Consider the following 18,414-nt stretch of genomic DNA (forward strand, 5'->3'; position numbering starts at 1 on the left):
GCTATATCCCCAGCCCTATTTTTTTAATTCTTTATTTTGAAACAGAGTCTCACTAAGTTGGAAAGGGCATAAGTAGCTGAGGCTGTCCATGTGAATCACCATCTTCCTGTCTCAGCGTCCTAAATAATACTGTGATTATAAGCGTGCACCAACATGCCTGGTTCCTATTTTTTTTTTTTTTGGTGGTACTGGGGATGGAACCCTTCTACCTCCAGGCTACACTCCCAGACCTATTTTATATTTTATTTGGAAACAGGGTCTCTCAAGCCAGAGAGGCTGGCTTCAAACCTGCATGATCCTCCTGTCTCCACCTCCCAAGTGTGGGGATTACAAGCGTGGACCACCACGCCCAGCATCCTATTTTTTATTTTGAAACAGGGTCTCACTAATTTGCTGAGAGCCTTGCTGAGTTGCTATGGCAGGCTACAAGCCCGAGCTCTTCCTGTCTCAGTACAAGTTCTGGGATCACAGGTGTGCTGGCTTGACTTGGCATTGATGACTTTTATTCCTTCTCCTCTTATTTTGTTTCTGGAATTCTTTTGTTGTTTCCCCATGTAATAGTTAGAAAATAGACTTGGCACTAGACAGACTTGGTAACCTAGTTAGCGATATTTGTGTCTGAGGGTTATTTTAGTCTTTTACTGAAATTTCTAGTATGTAAATACACACTGAAAAGGTTTCTTTTTAGGAGTTGTAGAGAACTTCAGAGTCAGTTATTTAAATTGGTGGTACTGTGATGTAAAAGTTACAGATTAGAGGGGTGTGACCCATGCTTGTCATCCCAGCATGTATGTGGGAGGCTGAGACAGGAAGGTCATGGTTCGAGGACAGCCTTAATTACTTATTCAGGCCCTTTGCAACTCAGTAAGACCCTGTTTCAAAAACAAAATAGGACCTGGGGTATAGCTTGGAGGTAGAATGCCACTGGGTTCCATCTCCAGGACTGTTAAAAAAAAAAAAAAAAGTTACAGCTTAGGCTAAACCTGAACTGACACAAGATGGTCTCCTGAGGCTTTCTGTTTTTAATAACTACCTGTTACAGCTGGGAGTGGTGGCCTAGGCTGTGATACCAGGACTTCGGAGGCTGAAGCAGGAGGATGGAAGTTTCCAGTCCAGCCCCAGCAGCTTAGGCAGACCCTGTTTCAAAATAAAAAGAGCTAGGGATGTAGCTTGAAATCCCCTGGGTTCAATCCATAGTACCAAAACAAAAGAAACCTACCTGTTACTAACTGTTCATTTCTTGTTATATTGCTTATTTATATGTTTATGTGAAGGAAGTTACAAAGCAGTTAATATTCACTAATAGTTCCAAATAGAGCCCCTGATTTTAGATGTTCACTGTATTTAGCTTTTCTTGGTTACAATCTCCACATAGGTAGAGTACAGAGAGATGGATGAAAGCTTGGCTAACCTCTCAGAAGATGAGTATTATTCGGAAGAAGAGAGAAATGCTAAAGCAGAGAAGGAAAAGAAGCTTCCCCCACCACCCCCTCAAGCCCCACCTGAGGAAGAAAATGAAAGCGAGCCTGAAGAACCGTCTGGTGAGTGGTAGTCATCAACCACAGTTTTGTTTTATCTTAGAAATAAGAAGTGGATTTATCCCTATTCTGCTATGTTATGTATGTCTTCATCTTTGGTTTATACTCTGATACGGGGACTCTTGCCATGTGTGTCTTTATATGTGCGTGTGTGTTCATATACATGTGTGTACACATACATACTGGTATTGACAATCTTTGTGCATGTCTATCTGGACGTAAAAAGAAGGAAAGTAAAGGATGGCAGTGGAAGGACAGTGGCAGTAGAAGGCAGAGAGAAAATAATTGGCCTGGTGACACAGGCCTGTAATCCCAGGATTTGGAGGCTGAGACAGGAGGATTGTGGGTTTGAGGACAGCCTTAGCAACTTAGATCCTGTTTCAAAAATAAAAACAGCTGAGAGGTGGGTGCAGGGAGCATCTTGGAGCTAGAATGTCTCTGGGTTCAACCCTCAGCATGAAGGAAGGGAGGGAGGAAGGGAAGGAAATAAATGGTTAGAGAACACAGAATGCTGTATCCAACGCAACAGCCCTCTCAGTGACAGTTTGACTCACTGATTTAATCAAAGGTAGAATGATTTAGAAATTGGTGCGGCTGAACTATCCATTTACAGTATGGATACTTTCTTGGGGGGGGGTCTGGGGATGGAACCCAGGGGCATTTGACCTCCGAGCTACACCCCCTGCCCTATTTTTTATTTATTTTGAGACAGGGTCTCACTAAATTGCGGAGGGCCTCACTTAGTAGTTGAGGCTGGCCGTGAACCACGATCCTCCAGTCTCAGCCTCCTGAATGCTGGGATTACAAGCGTGCGCATATTTTTTGAGAAGACCTTCATGGTATAGCTCGGTTTTATAGACCTTCATGGTATAGCTCAGTTTTAAGAAGCTTTTTTTCAGGTGAACAAATATAAAAATATATTTTAAGGTCAAACTGAAAAGGCCTCAGATCTTTAATTATTTAGTTATTGAGACTCCCAATCAAAGGAGTGGTAAGAGACTAAATTCCCACAGTCTTCCTTATACCATGGAAATATTATTGGAATTTGTAGTATTAGTGTCAGATGTTCAAGCAGCTTTAAAAAGAAAAATATCTAGCCAGGCGTGGTGCTACACGCTTGTAATCCCAGCATTCAGGAGGCTGAGACAGGAGGATCGCGGTTCATGGACAGCCTCAGCTACTTAGTGAGGCCCTTTGTAACTCAGTGGGACCCTGTTTCAAAATAAAGAATAAAAAAATTGGGCTGAGGGTGTAGCTTGGAGGTAGAAATGCCCCTGGGTTCCATCTTCCATACCACCAAAAAAAAAACAGAAAAAGAAAAATCTAACATTTCCAACTGTGAGTTCCAGCTTTTAGAGGCTATCTAGAGCAAATAGGGAGTACCTTTCTGTTTTAGAGAGATCAAGCAAAAACAAGCTTAATTAAAAAAAATTTTTTTGTGGTACTGGCAGTGGAACCCAGGGGCTTTTCTACCTCTGGGCTATCCTCCCAGACCTATTATAGATTTTATTCAGAAACAGGGTCTCAATTAGTTGCTGAGAGCCTCACTAAGTACTTGAGGCTGGCTTTGAACCTGTGCGATCCTCCTGTTTCAGCCTCCCAAGCTCTGGGATTACAAGTGTGCACCACCATGCCCAGAAAAGCTTAAATTTTTTTATACCTTCATCCTTAGTGACATTTCATTAACTTTTTTCTTTTTTTCTGTTTGGTACTGAGGATTGAACCTAGGAACATTCTATCTCTGAGCTACATCCCCAGTCCCATTTTTTATTCTTTATTTTAACAGGGTCTGACTAAGTAGCTGATGCTGGCCAAGAACCTGTAATCCTCCTGTCTCAGCCTCCCAAGTACTGGGATTACAAGTGTGTGCCACTGTGTCATGTTATTAACTCTTTTTGACTTTGAGTTTTTACTAAGTTTCTCTCCATAAATAATTTTAAAAAATAGCATTTCCATGAACTCTAGGCCCACTCACCTCACCAATTTTTTAAGTTCTATTCCTTATTAAAACAAAATGCGGCCAGGCGTGGTGGCGCACGCTTGTAATCCCCGCGCTTGGGAGGCAGAGACAGGAGGATCGTGCAGGTTCGAAGCCAGCCGCGCGCGCTGGCTTAGGAGACCCTGTTTCCAAAATGAAAATGTAAAAATAGGTCTGGGAGTGTAGCCCGGAGGTAGAAGGGCTTCCAGGAACCCCAGTACCACCAAAAAAAAAAAAAAAAAAAGACCCCATCTGCTTTATCTTACATTACTTTCATCCCTGTCATGTTATTGAAAATTACTAGAAGTTATTTATTTATTTAGGTACTGGGGATGGAACCTAGGGGCATTCTACCTCTCAATTCTTTATTCTTTATTTGGAAACAGGGTCTCACTGAGTTGCAAAGGGCCTCACTAGTAGCTGAGGCTATCCGTGAACCGCCGCCATCTTCCTGTCTCAGCCTCCTAAATGCTGGGATTACAAGTATGCGCCGCCATGCCCAGTTGAAGTTATTTTATTTAAAAGGAAAAAAAAACCAGGCCAGGTGTGGTGGTGCATGCCTGTAATCCCAGTACTTTGGAGGCAGAGAAAGGAAGATTGCAGGTTTAAGGACCACCTCAGTAAGTAGTGAGACTTTAACCTAGCAAGACCCTGTTTCTAAATAAAGATAGGGCTGGGGGTATAGCTTGGAAGAGGTAGAACGTCCCTGGGTTCAATCCCCAGTACAAAAACAAAAATAGTATTTTAGTATTAACCCTTCACTTAGGCCAGGCATGACGGTGCACGCTTATAATCCTGGTACGTGGGAGACTGAGATAGGAGGATCACAAATAGGTTCACAGTCATCCTCAGCTACTTAGCGTGAGACCCTGTTTCAAAATAAAGAATAAAAAAATAGGGCTAGGGGTGTAGCTGAGAGGTAAAGTGCCCCTGGGTTCAATCACCAGTTCTGCAAAACAAAACAAAACAAAAAAATTTTGAATTTAGAGCTTAAATTCTGACGACTAAAACTCTTAGCAAAAATGTATAATTTACAGGATTGAAATATAATAAAGGAATACTGTTTAAAAACAGAGAAAGATAGGGTTCTGCATTCAATTTATCCTAAGAGTCATGGTTTTTTAAAATGGAGAATCTTTCTGAAACCAAAAAGACTTGTTGGCAACTTCTGGTTCTTAGTGGTACACTACCTTTGGTACTAGTGCCCAAGGCAATTGTATCCTCCAATGTATCTCAACAGCACATTCTCTCTTGTTGGTGGTTCTTCTTTGTGGTATGGAAGTCTTAAACATTCAGCTCTCTTCCCTTCTTTTTGTCCTGTTCTCAGCTCTTCACCTCTGTTCTTTTCCTCCCTCTGTAATCTTTTTGATTCTTATCTCTTTTCTGTCTACCTTTGCTGTGCGCCTGCTAATGAGATCCCCGCCATAGCTGTTGATCTCTTAGTTCCTGGGCTCTGAGTATTGTGCAGTGATGATCTGGCAGCTCAGATGCTGTCTTACCTTCATTTTTGGTGTGCCAATGTATACCAAGGTAATAAACACTTTGTTTTCAAAAGTTTTAAACCAAGTGTTGGTGGTTTCTTTTTTGTGAAAGAAGTATTTAAATTTCATAAATGTCAGGCATTTTCCCACAAAAAGTGTGTTAGGAAGGTATTCATTTAATATTTGGGGAAACTGGCCTTATTCTGTTGTATGTAGGTCATTCTAATCCAGTGCTTTAGTTTGAATAAGTTATGTTAGCATTTTGAGGGGGGGGAGTTAAGTTCTGTTCAAGTTAAGAATATCTTCCGTGCTTTGAGATGTGTTGATAACAGTCAAACTTGCTAATATATTTTTCGTGGTTATAAGAATAAAGGCATTTTTCCTCAAAAGTTACCTAGAATTTTTTGAAAATTTCTGGAAGCTAAGGAAGTACGATGTCCTAGAAAGCAATGGCAACGTAACTAGCCTCTATAGTTTAGAAATAGATTTGGCCCTGATGGTGACTCATCAACTACTACCAGGTAAGTTAAAGTCTATTGTCAGATCAGAGTCTGCTCTTTGACTATAGTTTTCAGTTAAAAATGGCATGGAACGAAATAGAAGTTAAGTGATTCTCTAAAATACATATGTAATGTTTGCATACATTCCATTTTACTAACTTCTAAATTTGTGTGGAAACTTTGTTTTCCATAGTATTCATTGTAAAAAGAAAATGTTTTGTTAATTATGAAAGTAGAAGGTATTCTGAAGTGAGTGTGTCAAATGCTTTGACTGGAAAAGCTTCCCTAGGAGAGGACTGAGGAGGAAGCCCAAAAGGTGTCCCAGTGCCGCCTCCCATGCTGGGGAACCAGGCAAGCACTCTACCACTTATTTGTATCTCTGACTGCCACCATCGCCACATACACTGAGGATTTTGAATAAGACTACTAAAATAATGTGTTATAGAGCCATCAATCTGATGTGCTCCATAAGGGTGACTTTTTTTGGTACTGGGGATTGAACTCAGTGGCATTCTGTTTTGAGCCATACGCCACCTCCCCACCCCCCAGCCTTTTACTGAACCAGGGTCTGCTGAAATTGATCTTCCTGTCTTAGCCTCCAGTAATGAGATTACAGGATTACCCTGGCTAAGGGTGCTTTTTTTTTTTTTTTTTTTGGTACTAGAGTTTGGACCCAGGGGTATTCTACCTCTGAACTGAACTATACCCTTAACCCTATTTTTTTTATTTTGAGACAGGGTCTTGCTAAATTGCTGAGGCTGACATCTAAGTAATGGGATTATAGGCCTGCTTCATTAAAGGTGACTGAAAGGAGTAAAGAGACAGGATTGAGAGATAACTTGGGTTATTTTGGTAACTGAGTTTAGTGGATTTTGGTTAATGGAAAAATGTTCTTACTATCAGATTTATTTTATTTATTTTTGTGGTACTGGGGGTGGAACCCAGGGGCTTTTCTACCTCCGGGCTATACTCCCAGACCTATTTTATACTTTATTTGGAAACAGGGCCTCATTAAGTAGCTGAGGCTGGCTTTGAACCTGTGCGATCCTCCTGTCTCAGCCTCCCAAGCACTGGAATTACAAGTGTGCGCCACCAGGCCCAGCTTGTTTTTTTTTTAAGTGGAGGGCAGTGCTGGTGATTGAACCAGGACAATGCTCATTCTAATCAGCATGCACTCCGCCACCAACCTACACCCAGCTTCCAAAGGCTTTTTTTTTTTTTTTTGTAATGAAAACATAAGTTTTTTTGGTCTAATTTGATTCATTTTATTGGAAGCAAGTTCTCTGTTTTGGTTTAAACATTGTTTCCAGATTTTCAATTGGGGGGGGGTCTGGGGATGGAACTTGGGGGGCATTCGACCTCCAAGCCACAGCCCCTGCCTTATTTTTTATTCTTTATTTTGAAACAGGATCTCACTAAGTTACAGTGGGCCTCACTAAATAGCTGAAGCTGTCTGCAAGCCATGAACCTCTGGCCTCAGCCTCCTGAATGCTGGGATTGCAAGTGTGCGCCACAATGCCTGGCTAGATTTTCAATTTTTTTACCATAATTTATGGCATCCCTGGTGAGAGTCAAAATGAATAAATATGGATTTTATACTAAATATTTAATTAATTTTTTGTGATACAGGGGATGGAACCCAGGGGCATTCTACCTCCAAGCCCTATTTTTTATTCTTTATTTCGAAACAGGTTCTCACTGAATTGCAAAGGGCCTCACTAGAGGCTGGCAGCAAACCCACGATCCTCCTGTCTCAGCTTCCCAAGTACTAGGATTACATGCATGCGCCACCACGCCCAGCTATATTTAATTTAAAATGTACCTTATTTTCTTTTGTGTGTGTGTAGTTTTATATTTATTTATTTTATGTGTGGTACTGGCGATTGAACCCAGGGGTTCTCTGCTATGGAGCCTACACTCCCAGCCCTTTTTTGTTTTGAAACTGTCTCACTAAGTTAACATGCAGTGGCCTTGATCCTGTGATCCTTGTGTGTCAGCCTCCCAAGCACTGGAATTATAGGCTTGCCCACCATGACTGGCATTGTTTTTATCATTTTTATTATTATTAACAAATGATGGTTTTACTTGGTTTTCTAGTACTTTGATAAAAGTGTTTAAGTCATGGCAGCACATCCTGAACATACTGCTTTTGAATCGAGTGCATTTGGTTATTATGTCACATGTAGTGGAGCTTCTATAAAACAATACAATCCTGTTCATTTGAGTATTACTGGTTAAGAATAATTGTGTCTCCATTGAAGTAGCCTTCTATTGGGGGAAAAACCTTTTGGCTGTTTATTATCTTACGTACCTTAGACCATTCCTCTGTTTCAATTAGTGAGGTTTTACTAAGAAGTTTCTGGATTTAAATCTTAACTAGAGGAGCTGGGTGTGGTGGTGCACGTTTACAATCCCAGTACTTGGGAGGCTGAGGCAGGAGGATCACACATTTTGGGGGCAGGAGTGAGTTTGGGGATGGAACCCAGGGGCATTCTACCTCTGAGCTACAGCTCTAGCCCTATTTTTTTTTTTTTTTTGAAACAGTGTCTCACTGAGTTTCAAAGGGCCTTCCTAAGTAGCTAAGGCTGTCCTCCAACCTTGATCCTCCTGAGTTAGCATCCCCCACCAATGCTGGGATTACAAGTGTAGGTCACCACACCCGGCTAGGATTGCACATTTGGGGCCAGTTCAGCTACCTAGTTAGGCCCTCTGCAACTTAGTAAAACCTTGTTTCAAAATAAAGATTAAAACTTTGGGCTGGTGTGTGTAGCTTGGACAAAGAATATCCCTGGGTTCAGTCCCTAGTATGGGGGTGGGGAGAATTTAACTGGAGAACTCTGGGTTTGAGATGTATTCTGTTCTATTTCAAGTTAGAAGTAGCTTTGTTGTGTATAGCCTGAGTCTTTTATAGAAACTTACTTTTTTTTTTTTTGTGGTACTGGGGTTCCTGGAAGCCCTTCTACCTTCGGGCTACACTCCCAGACCTATTTTTACATTTTTATTTGGAAACAGGGTCTCCTAAGCCAGTGCGCGCGGCTGGCTTCGAACCTGCGCGATCCTCCTGTCTCTGCCTCCCAAGCGCGGGGATTACAAGCGGGCGCCACCACGCCCGGAGATAGAAACTTATTCTAAAATAAGAAAATAAGAGGAAATTTTGATATGGTCTGTTAGCATGTTTTTCTTTGCCTTTTCTCCTTTTCTTTTTTTTTTTTCTTTTTTTGCGGGTCTGGGGTTGGAACCCAGGGGCATTCAACCTCTGAGCTACACTCCCTGCCCTATTTTTTATTCTTTGTTTTGAAACAGGGTCTGACTAAGTTATGGAGGGCCTCACTAAGTAGCTGAGGCTGTCTGTGAACTGCAATCCTCCGGTCTCAGCCTCCCAAATGCTGGGATTACAAGTGTGCACCACCATGCCCAGCTTTTTTGTTTTGTTTTTTGAGATGGGTTTTTGCTCTGTTGCTGAGGCTGGTCTTAAACTCCTGAGTGCAAGCAATCTTCCTGCCTCAGCTTCCCCTAAGTATCTGGGATTATAGGCATGCACTGTGCCCAGTGAAATGCCTTTCTCAGGCTCTTTCAAGATTTCTCGGGGGTGCATGTGTATGTATGTATATAAAAGCATGTGCACATGTATAGCAGTTTTCCAGCCTCAGTAATGTTGCTTATACTTTCTTTTTTTTTTTTTTTTTTTTTTGGTGGTACTGGGGTTCCTGGAAGCCCTTCTACCTCCGGGCTACACTCCCAGACCTATTTTTACATTTTCATTTTTGGAAACAGGGTCTCCTAAGCCAGCACGTGCGGCTGGCTTTGAACCTGCGCGATCCTCCTGTCTCCGCCTCCCAAGCGCGGGGATTACAAGCGTGCGCCACCACGCCCGGCTGTTGCTTATACTTTCTAATGAAGCTCAGAGGCTTCCATTAAACCATTGGTTAACTTTTCAAATCAGTTTTGTTAGGTTTAATTAGCTGATTGGTCACATAGCTTTCTGTTATCTATTTTATTGAACAGTAATGGAAAGAATCCCTTTATCTCCTTGTTTACATTCTTATTTGGACCAGAGGAAGTTTGTCTCTATTATACATAGTAACTTTGGAAGCATGTGCCAAATAGGTTAGCCAAAATTGTTGATAGATAAGAGATTGGGATGACAAAAAATTTTGTGTGGTTTTAATAAAGTTTGGACCCTGGTTGTGTAGCAGTCAAACTGGGTTGAAAGTATTCTCAAAAAGTCACATTGGCTGGGAAAACAACCAACCAAACCAAACAAACAAAAAAACCCAAACATATAAAAGGAGATACAATCTGAATAAAAATGCTAAATAACAAAATACTTAAAAGGGTAGAAGAATTAGGTTAAGATTCAATGTCATTTGATCACAAGTGTTATAATGAAAATATATGTATGACAAAAGACTAATGATGAAAAATTTGATGAATTCATTTTTGGATTTAGCAAAAATCCAAAGGCAAAATCTTTTGGATCATACTTTAAAGTTGCTGTAATAGAATTGACAGACAAAAATTGAATATTGACTTCCTTACTTTAAAAGAATTACCTTATCTTTATAAGGTTCCCTGATCTCTCCTGGAGTGCAGGCGTATTGATCACACTCAGTCGCAGGCATGGCTGTGGGTTCTGCAGTATGCGTATAGTTATGGTCAGAGTTCAAGTGAATAATTATGTTTCTTACCATGCTATAACTATTCCCAGATTTTTCTTTCCTTGCCAATGAGTGGAATTAGAGGGCGGGAGTAGTTTTCAGTTTTGGTGGGAGTTAACTCAGATATTACCTCCAGAGGAAAAATTGTAGGTGACTATTACATCCCCCTGTCTAGTAAGAGACCCTTTTGCATAGATTTACCAGAGCTGGCTGGGGAGTTTATTCCTAACAAACTACATTGCCCTTTAGACCTACTAGTATACAATAAATGTCTTGAGATCATTTGAGTTCTCATTATCTGACGTATGATGCATACATTCAGAAAATGGATCTAGAATTAACTTTCTTGCCCTTTTTTTTCTTTTGAGAATAGCATCATTTTAGTGTTCTGATTCGGAACTATGCTCAAAAATAACTTACTGGAGGACAGAAAAAAATGTAACAGGCTGAAAAGGTAATTGAGATCAAGTTAGTAAAATTCTTATATTTCAAGAGGTACTATAAATGGACCATAATATATAGTTTATATACATGGTCCCAACTGTCAGGTAATTTATTACCTAGTATAAGATAAAAAATGTATATACACAAATATGTAAAAGAAGGAAGAATTCTAATAAGTGTTAGATTGCAGTTTAAAAATTCTAGAGGAACCTGGAGGTAAAAAGGGTGAAGGAGTAGGGGATTGGTAGTATTTAGAGGAAATTTTATTTTATTTATTTTTTTGGTGGTACTGGGGTTCCTGGAAGCCCTTCTACCTCCGGGCTACACTCCCAGACCTATTTTTACATTTTTATTTGGAAACAGGGTCTCCTAAGCCAGCGCACGCGGCTGGCTTCGAACCTGCGCGATCCTCCTGTCTCTGCCTCCCAAGCGCGGGGATGACAAGCGTGCGCCACCACGCCTGGCTCTTTAGGGGAAATTTTAAAAATATGAAATGGATACATTCTCTACACAGAACAAGGTTTCTCCAAATGTGACAGTTCTTCATTTACTTTATTCTATACACATTAATTGTTGGACTCTAAAATTTGCTGCAGGTACGATACTGGAATCCAAGAGTTCAAAGATAAAGACTAGGACCTCTAGCAATGAATTTAGTCTAGTGTAGGGTTATAGATATAAGTAGTTGGCTATAATAAATACACAATAATACAGTAAAAGTGTATAAAGTAGAGAAGTTTTATTTTTTAAAATGACAGATAAAATTGTGTGGATTTATCATGTACAACTGTTTTGAGCTATATATACATTGCATAATGACTAAATCTGGATGGTTAACATGCTTTGCCTCACATAGTTATCATTTTTGTGGTAAGAATACTTGTGCTCTCAGGATTTTTTTCAAGATTATTAACTATAGTCACCGTGCTGTACAGTAGATCTCTTAGAAGTTGTTTTTAAAGGAAGTTTCTGTCCCAAATTAGATTTTGGAAATTTTACAATAAACATGAAGACATGAATTTGGGCATTTTGAAACAGTTTTAGATCCTTGATTTTAAACTGTTTACTGCTTTTGGTGGATAAGAACCATTGAATCAGATGTTTGATCTATGAGAGGTTGAGCTGCTTAATGATTTATATTATTTTGTTTTTTTGTTAAGGAAAAGTAATTATTTAGGTGAGCAATTTTGTTTTTATATGATCTTTGAATTCTTTTGCTACTATCATTTATTTGGTCTGATCCTGTTAAAATAGAAGAGTTAAGATAATTTGTGTATTAGCATTTTCCTTATTTGCCAAATGGGGCTTGCTGTGGAATAAAAAGAATAAAATGTGAAATCGCTGTATGTATAAATATCTCGTACTTATTAAACACAGAGTTGAACCAGGAAGAGGGTAGATTGATGTTCAGAAAAAAAAAAACCAGGTCAGTTTATGGACTTTGTAGATACATATACTATGTTACTTTTGTAAACTGAAGTATCAGTAGTACCCCATTGTCAGTATTGTGTCATTTACAAAATAGATAATTCTTTAAACACCTAGAACTCTTAGCCTTGTGTGTAAAAACTTGCAAATTAAATCTTGGTACTTTATGTTAAGTCATGAGAAGAATAGCAAATCTTGTTTTCCAATAAACCTTTTCTTCCAAGGGAATAATATAATCAAAATCTATATATCAGCTGTCAAAATACAAAGAAAATTAATTTTTATCTTTTTGATGACCAGAAGTTTTAAACACTTGAAGATAGTGTATGAATTTTTTATTTTTATTTTTTTGCTGTTGTTTTTAGAACATATTACCATAAATGTGTAAGAAATTGTTATAAAAGTTTAGGGCCAAGACATATTGAAGGTGAGAGGAAACCTTAAATCATTTGGTGATGTCTGAAGCCAGAGTCCTGAGAAACTTGCTGTGAGCAGGAAAGGGGATTCTTAACAGGAGAAACTCATGTATCTCATTGTTACAAGGAGTGAAATGTTACAGTTGTGGTTTTAATAAGAGCGCCAGAATAAAGTTTAATATTGTCCCTTTTAAAAACAAGTGAAGAGTGGGGGTAGAGGGATGGTGGTGGCAGTATACATTTGTGAACTTGGGAGGCTGAGACAGGAAGGGTGGGATTCAATTTAGTGAGACTGTTTCAAAATAAATAAGCCAGGTGTGGTGGTGCTGAGACAGCCTCAGCTATTTAGTGAGGCCTTTTGCAACTCAGTGAGACCCAATTTCAAAATAACGAATAAAAAATAGAGCTGGGGTTGTAGCTCAGAGGTAGAATGCCTCTGTGTTCCATCCCCAGTACTGCAAAAAAAAAAAAAAAAAAAAAATATATATATATATATATATATATAAATATAATATATAATTATATATGTTTATATATAGTTTAATATAAATTATATATATACATATATAAATTTAATATATATAAATTAAAAAAGAAATAGGGCTGGGGTTATAGTTCATAGGTAGAATGCCCCTGGGTTCCATCCCCAGTACCACAAAACAAAAACAAACAAAAACTGGAGTAAGTAACTAGAAAAGTACACTTTGTAATTAACTATATCACCACCACTTTGTATTAATTATAACATTTCACCACCGCCACTGTAACATTTTAGAACCACCTTAAGCTTGGTAGTTGGGCAACAGAACATGGCATCTAAATTACGAGCTCTCTTTGGAACATTTTAAAATGTTCACAGAGTAAATATAAAGTGAAAACGTAAATTTTTCCCATCAGTTTCTAAGAGGTTTACTTTCCTCAGTTTGTAGGGCTTTTACTTTCTTTTGTTAGGAAACTGGCTACTAAGCTTCTTACTTCTCCAGTGGTACAGTGCAAATTCTGGGCAGACTTCAAGCAGAACAGTTTTCTCCTTTCTAGGCCCTTAGAAGACTATGTGTTTTAGTATAGTTGGTTTTTTTTTTTTTTTTTTTTTTTTTTTGTGGGACTGGGGGTGGAACCCAGGGGCTTTCTACCTCTGGGCTATACTCCCAGACCTATTTTATATTGTTATTTGGAAACACTAAGTTGCTGAGGCTGGCTTTAAATTTGTGCAATCCTTCTGTCACAGCCTCCCAAGCTCGGGGATTACAACGTGTGCCACCATGCCCGGTCTTAGTATAGTATTTTAATGGACAGTATAACTTTGGTATTGCTGTTGTTTGAAACCCAAAAATTTTACTTAGGATGATTTTGTTGGTTTGTTCTGATGATTGTTAGCAGTGTGAAAAGAAAGGCCTCTAAGTACTTCAAAGAACCCCCCTGAGGGTTTTCATTCTAGGTAGTGTAGTCTACCTCTGTGAGCATAGTTTTTGTTTTACATTTCTTCTAACTGGTGTAGATCATTTATTTTGCCAAGAATCATGGTTAAAAAAAAAAAAAAAGTAGCAAAGAAATGCATCAAGAACAGTATACTTTTTTTTTTTTTTTTTGGTACTGGGGATTGAATACAGGGGGATTCTACCTCTGAGCTATACCCCCAGGCATGCGCATGTGCATGTCCCTCCCCCCCTTTTGTGGTACTGGGGATTAAACCCACAGGCATTCTACCTCTGAGCTATACCCCCAGCCCTGTTTTTATTCTGTATTTTGAAACGAGGTCTCACTGAGTTGCAGAGGGCTTCACTAAATACCTGAGGCCTATGGCCATCCCAGGATCATCCTGTCTCTGCCTCTCAAGTACTGGGATTATAAGCGTGCACCACCACGCCTGGCTCAGATTCCCTTTTTTGTGGTACTAGGGATTGAACCAGGGGCATTCTACCACTAAGCTACACTCCCAGCCCTATTTTTTTATTCTTTATTTTGAAATAGGGTCTCAACTAAGTTGCGGGGGGCTTATTAAGTAACTGAGGCTGGCCTCTAACCAGGATCCTCTTATCTCAGCCTCTCAAGTACTGGGATTACAAGTGTGCACTAGCACACCTGGCTAAGAAGGCAGTTTGAATTGGTCACTAATAATTCCTGCCTTCTCAGGATTTTTTTTTTTTTTTTTTTTTTTTTTTTGGTGGTGGTACTGGGGTTTGCACTGGCATCCTCTGAGCTACAACTTCCAGCCCTGTTTTATTTTGGAAAGGTCTAAGTTACTGAGGCTGGCCTCAAACCTAAGATCCTTCTGTTTTAGCCTTGAGTACAGGGAGGGATTATACAGGGATTATAGATGTGCTCACTGCACCTGGTTTCTTAGTTTTTGGTGTCTCCCCCACCACTCACCTTTGGTCATTTGCCTCTAGTGACTAGTTCCTGTTTTTTTTTGTTTGTTTGTTTTTTGTTTTTTGCAGATCTGGGGATGGAACCCAGGGGCATTTTGACCTCTGAGCTACACCCTCTGCCCTATTTTTTTATTCTTTATTTTGAAACAAGGTTTCACTGAGTTGCAGAGGGCCTCACTAAGTAGCTGAGGCTGTCTGTGAACTGCCATCCTGAAACTGATTTTCCTTATGCTCATGAGGCTAATTAAACATTTATGACTGCCTCAGACTCCCTCAGCTTCTTACTCTATGCTAGTTTGAAGACTTTTAGACGCATAAAAGATAGAACTGGGTTCTATTTAATTCCCAACTATCTTTAGAACATTTCCATATGATTTTATTTGCTTATCTCCCAAATTTCTTAATCTGTTCATGTGTCACCACTCTATATTCAGAATGAGTTACCTTCAAAATCCTTTATCCCTTTTGCCAAGTCCGTTGTAAAGCCACGTGTCTTCCCATGCACAGTCTTTTTGATTGGCTGTGCCTTAGCCATTTCATTCTAGTGAATCCTGCTTCATATGTACATTATTTCAGTAGCCTTTCAGTTGGTCTCCTTTATCCAGGCCATTTCCCTCTAATCCATTTCGTGCAAAGTAGAGTAGTTTAAGCTAAATATCACTTGTTTTGCTGCTTTCTTGACGGAGACCACAGTGTCGCCCTGTTGTTGTATGTTCCCTCCCGCCCCACCTGACTCCATCAGGACCCCACCACTCCTATGATCTGATTCAGATACGAGGGAGGCTCTCTTCTTTGCTTGATCCCACTCTGCTCTTTAGACCATCTCCTTTGTTACACACAAGCTACACGGTTCTCTGCACATTGCGTGTGTGCTCTCTCTTTGTCACTGCTCTGGACCTCAGTGGTAGTTTTAGTGCCTCTCAGTCTATCCAGATGTCTCTGGACTTGTGCAGAAAAGCTTCCTTGATTCTCCAGTCTATACTAGCTTATTTCCTTTATAATAAAGAGATGGTGGATAATTTCCCTCTTTTCCCAAATAGATTTTAAGTTCTTTGAAAGCAGGGTTGGTGACATTCAATAAACATCAAATTAGTGAGATTATTAAATGAGAAACTTGACCGATTTGTTAATACAGCGGAGATTTGTGTGTTCAAAGATGTTTTTATCTTTTGAAATGTTTTCCTTGTTAATTTATCAAGTACAATTTGAAATGTGTAGCTTTGCAACCTTATTTCTTAAATTTAGCCTTTTTTGTGTGTGTGGTACTGGGGCTCCTGGAAGCCCTTCTACCTCCGGGCTACACTCCCAGACCTATTTTATATATTTATTTGGAAACAGGGTCTCTTAAGCCAGCGCGGCTGGCTTCGAACCTGCGCGATCCTCCTGTCTCCCCCTCCCGAGCACGGGGATTACATGCGTGCGCTGCCACGCCTGGCTAAATTTAGCCATTTTGATAGTTGCTCTTTAAAATAATTGCTTCCTAAAAGCAATTATTAAAGTTTCTTCATGTGCTTACAGAGGTTATCAAATATGAATGTGATTCCAAGAAGCCAGTCCAAATGTGAATTGAAATTGAAATTCTTTGGAACTGTAAACTGATCATTCTTACCTCTATTCTTATCAGATAAAAGTATTTGAAAGTTAACATGGATTTCCTTTTAAGTTGTTGGCAGAGTGGTCCCTTGAGTATTTGGTGGTTACTCTTTTTTAATGGTACTGGGGATGGAACCTAGGGGCATTCTACCTCTGAGCCACACCCCCAGCCCTATTTTTATTATTTATTTATTTATTTACTTATTTATTTGCGGTCTGGGGATGGAACCCAGGGGCACTTGCCCCCTGCCCAATTTTTTATTCTTTATTTTGAAACAGGGTTTCACTAAGTTACGGACAGCCTCACTAAGTAGCTGAGGCTGTCCGTGAACTGGGATCCTCTGGGATTACAAGCATGCACCACCATGCCTGGCTCCCCAGCCCAATTTTTTTTTTCCTTTGGTGTTACTGGGGTTCCTGGAAACCCTTCTACCTCCGGGCTACACTCCCAGACCTATTTTATACTTTTTTATTTGGAAACAAGGTCTCTTAAGCCAGCGAGGCTGGCTTTGAACCTGCGCTGTCCTCCTTTCTCTGCCTCCCAAGTGTGGGGATTACAAGCGTGGGCCACCACGGCCTATTTTTTATTCTTTTTTTTTTTTTTTTTTTTTTGAAACAGGGTCTCATTGAGTTGCAAAGGGCCTCACTAAGTAGTAGCTGAGGCTGTCCTCAAACCAGGATCCTCTGTCTCAGCCTCCCAGATGTTGGGATTATAAATATGGGCCACCACGCACAGCTCCTCCTTTGAGTATTTGAATCAAGATGAAAAAAATAATGTAACTATAACAGAAACATTCTAATCAGATTTGAAGGGCTACTGTTTAAGTAAACCAAAAACTTTTTTTTTTTTTTTTTGGTAGTACTGGGGATTGAACGCAGGGGCATTCTGCCTTTTGAGCTATGCCCCTTAGCTTTAGTATTTTTTTATTTGGAAACAGGGTCTCACAAGGTTGATGAGAGTCTCACTATTAGCCGAGGCTGTCCTCAAGCCTGTGATCCTCCTGTCTCAGCCTCCCAGGTACTGAGATTACAAGTGTGCACCACCACATCTGGCTTAAAGATTTGATTTTTTATTTGGAGATATTCACAAATAACCTCTATTAGGAGTCTGTATTTTAATCTTGAGGGCACATGGGAGGTGAGGGGATGAAAACAAAAGGAAGTCATTTGTGCCAAAACTGAGATATTAAAGAGTTGGCTTTTGAATGTTTTTATTTTCTGTGTTGAATTTGTGGTCATGGCGGATGACAGCTGTGCTTGCCTGTTGTCACGCTTCTCCACGGCACTGTTTGAAGGCTGGAAAGACATGTGGAGCGCAGACAGATAAGGACTAGATTTTATATATACTCACTCTATAGTCAGAGAAACCGGATGGAAAATGGATTGCAGGTTTTTGTCTATCTGCTATTATTCAGAAAATGATGAAAAATTGGTCCAGAATACCACTAATAAAGATGTCTTCAGCTCTTTGGAGAAGTAGGCACCTTCAGCATTCCCATGTGTATGTTATAGTTAGAAAATAGCAATCTCATTCTTTTACTTTTAAACAAGTTTGCTGGGCGTGGTGGCACACGCTTGTAATCCCAGCATTCGGGAGACTGAGACCTGGAGGATCGTGGTTCGCAGACAGCCTCAGCTACTTAGTGAGGCCCTCTGCAACTCAGTGAGACCCGGTTTCAAAAAATAAAGAATAAAAAATAGGGCAGGGGATGTAGCTTGGAGGTCAAATACCCCTGAGTTCCATCCCCAGACCTGCAAAATAAATAAAAACAAATAAATAAACAAGTTTAAGTTTCATCAAGGTAAGATATAAATATCTAGTCCTTGAATCTTATTCTAAGCACTTTTTAATGTAGTTTTCCATAATTTCTTAATATATTTACATGACTTCCTGCTTGGTTTCCTTCTATTATCAAAGAACACTGTCTATGGAATTTCTTTAATATGTTTCTTTTAAAAGGAGAAGTCAAATTTGGCCACCTTACCTTGTTGCTCTTTTGCTCTTACCC

The 18,414-nt window shown here is 39.7% G+C and overlaps 1 protein-coding gene across 2 annotated transcripts in view; it reads left to right on the forward strand.

Moving 5' to 3' along the window:
* Positions 1 to 18,414, forward strand: part of KDM1A (lysine demethylase 1A) — a gene marked incomplete at both ends in the record, with an annotated part of 86,114 nt that overhangs the window by 12,986 nt on the left and 54,714 nt on the right. For both annotated transcript variants that reach the window (XM_080690970.1, XM_080690971.1), the window contains one exon: positions 1,376 to 1,541. In XM_080690970.1, coding sequence (XP_080547096.1) covers positions 1,376 to 1,541 — 166 coding nt within the window. The remainder of the gene's footprint in view (positions 1 to 1,375; positions 1,542 to 18,414) is intronic.

Source organism: Muscardinus avellanarius (genome assembly GCF_963383645.1).
Source record: "Muscardinus avellanarius genome assembly, chromosome: 3".
Taxonomy (NCBI): Eukaryota; Metazoa; Chordata; class Mammalia; order Rodentia; family Gliridae; genus Muscardinus; species Muscardinus avellanarius.